Below are 2033 nucleotides of genomic sequence, written 5' to 3' on the forward strand. Positions count from 1 at the left end.
TCTTTGCTACTTTCTGGTATTATCATAATAGCGAGTCATTTCTTGTTCGATAGTTTCTTTCAGAGTAAAATCTTCTTTCTAGTCTTCATTTCAGTCTAGTTTCTAGTTGGTGTTCACCAACACTTCGAACGAAGTGGCATCGATCCTGCATTGATAAGTTGAATTTAAGACAGTTTTGCAATATGCTTGTACCATTTTGTGGGTTCATCTAACATCTTGGCGAGTACTGGAATAATCATCCTGTTGATCCTCTCAATTTGTCCATTGGCAAACCCACAGTAACTTTAATGTGTTCTATATCTTCATTATGACAGTAGTCTTCGAACTCGGCCGATGTGAAAGCGGTGCCTCGGTCAGAAATAATCCGACTCAGGTTGCCAAAGACACTTTTTTGTAGCTCTAACTTCTTGATCGTCTCTTTAGATGTCACCATTTTGGTGGGATACAGCCACATAAACTTGGTAAAGGCATCTATAATGACTAAAATATGTCTGTAATTCTTGTGGGTCATCTTTAGTGGTCCTAAGTGACCCAGATGGTAGGTATGTAGCGGAATGTTCCCTTTACTTATTGGATGTAAATATCCTTCTTGTTTGCCTGACTTTTTGTTAATTAATATGCATTTCACGCAATTCGCAATGCATCTTTCAACTTTAGAGTGGAGATTTGGGATGAAGAATTCTTGCTTTACATCTTCTTTAGTCCGCTTGGTGGCAAAATGTCCTCTTTTGTGTGCATTCCTTATAATTTCGTCCTGCATAGCAGGGAATAATTAGTTCAACATCATTCGAATACTTATGCACCAGACCGTTATGCAGTATGATGTCTTGATATGGCCCGTTCTTCAATCATGTCTTAATGTTTCTTATGACTTCATCGTCTTCTTGCACCTTCTTCAGTTTAAGAGTCATGAACAGATTCCACCGTCATCACTGGATAACGACTAAGTACGTCTACATGCTTTAAACAGGATCCAGATGTTCGATACTGTAATTATATTCTTCTAGGAAGAGAACCTATCTCGCTATCCGCGGTGTAAGATCTTTTTTTTACATAGTTTGCTGCAAACTATGTAAAATGCGGCACAATCCGTGATAATCTTAAACGTTTTACCCAAAAGGTAGACCTGGAATTTCTTTAAGGCTTCTACTACAGCTAATACCTCAAGCTTATAACTGGAATATTTTCTTTCTTGTTCTGACGTTTTTTTACTCATGAAGTACTGGATGTAGTTTGCCATCTTCGAGAAGCTTCTGTAATAGCACAGCGCCATAACTATCTTAACTGGTGTCAGTATGAATTTCTGTCTCATATTCTTGATTGTAAATACTTAAGACTGGTTCCTTGGTTAAGCATCGTTTCAGCTTTTTAAATGCGTTATCTTCTTCCTTTTTAAACTGGCAAACTTTATTTTTCTTCAGTAAGTCACTTAACCGTTTAGCGATCTTGAAATAATGCGGGATGAATTTGCGGAAGTGTCCGGTCAAACTCAGGAAGCTCTGTATTTGTTTAACAATCGTCGGTTCAGGGAACTTTAAAACTGCCTTTATCTTTTCCAACGAGGGATACAATTTCCTATTCTCAATGACATATCCTAGGAATTCTATATGTCGTTCCAGTAGTTGGCATTTCTTCTTATTAATTTCTAGACCGTATTCTTCTACTTGTTTCAACACCTAATTTCTTAACAGCATCTTTATTTTTCGCCGGTGTTATTAAATCGTAGATGTAAGATAACGCAATTTCTTGCATCATGTCGTAAAATATGTTGTTGATAAAACGCTAGAGAACAACTGTTGAGTTGCACAAGCCAAACGGTACTCTCCGAAATTGGTATTGTCCTCCATGTGTCACGAATGCCGTGTACTTCTGGCTGTCTTTGTTTACAGGAACGTGGAAGAATCCATTCCTCAGATCTAATGAACTGTATATGTGAGCGTCTTGAAGTCTGTCTAAGACATTATCTATGAGGGGTAAAGGATAGCGATCTTTCATTATGATTCTGTTGATGGCACGGTAGTTGATACACAGTT

General features: G+C 37.8%; 1 protein-coding gene across 1 annotated transcript; it reads right to left on the reverse strand.

Moving 5' to 3' along the window:
• Positions 1-235: 235 nt before the first annotated feature.
• Positions 236-1240, reverse strand: LOC105453089. Its single transcript, XM_011694792.1, has 2 exons — positions 1070-1240; positions 236-754 (listed from the first exon to the last, which is right to left on the reverse strand). Exons 1-2 carry the CDS (start codon positions 1238-1240, stop codon positions 236-238), a joined length of 690 nt encoding a protein of 229 aa, XP_011693094.1.
• Between the last annotated feature and the right edge of the window lie 793 nt (positions 1241-2033).

The sequence above is a fragment of the Wasmannia auropunctata genome, unplaced genomic scaffold (genome assembly GCF_000956235.1).
Source record: "Wasmannia auropunctata unplaced genomic scaffold, wasmannia.A_1.0 LD336006.1, whole genome shotgun sequence".
Taxonomy (NCBI): domain Eukaryota; kingdom Metazoa; phylum Arthropoda; class Insecta; order Hymenoptera; family Formicidae; genus Wasmannia; species Wasmannia auropunctata.

Excerpts from the sequence above, each read along its gene's own strand:
- LOC105453089 (XM_011694792.1), bottom strand. The coding sequence starts at position 1,240 with ATGGCAAACTACATCCAGTACTTCATGAGTAAAAAAACGTCAGAACAA. Across the intron at positions 755-1,069 it reads ATTGTGCCGCATTTTACATA|GACGAAATTATAAGGAATGC; the intron begins GTTTGCAGCAAA and ends CCTGCTATGCAG.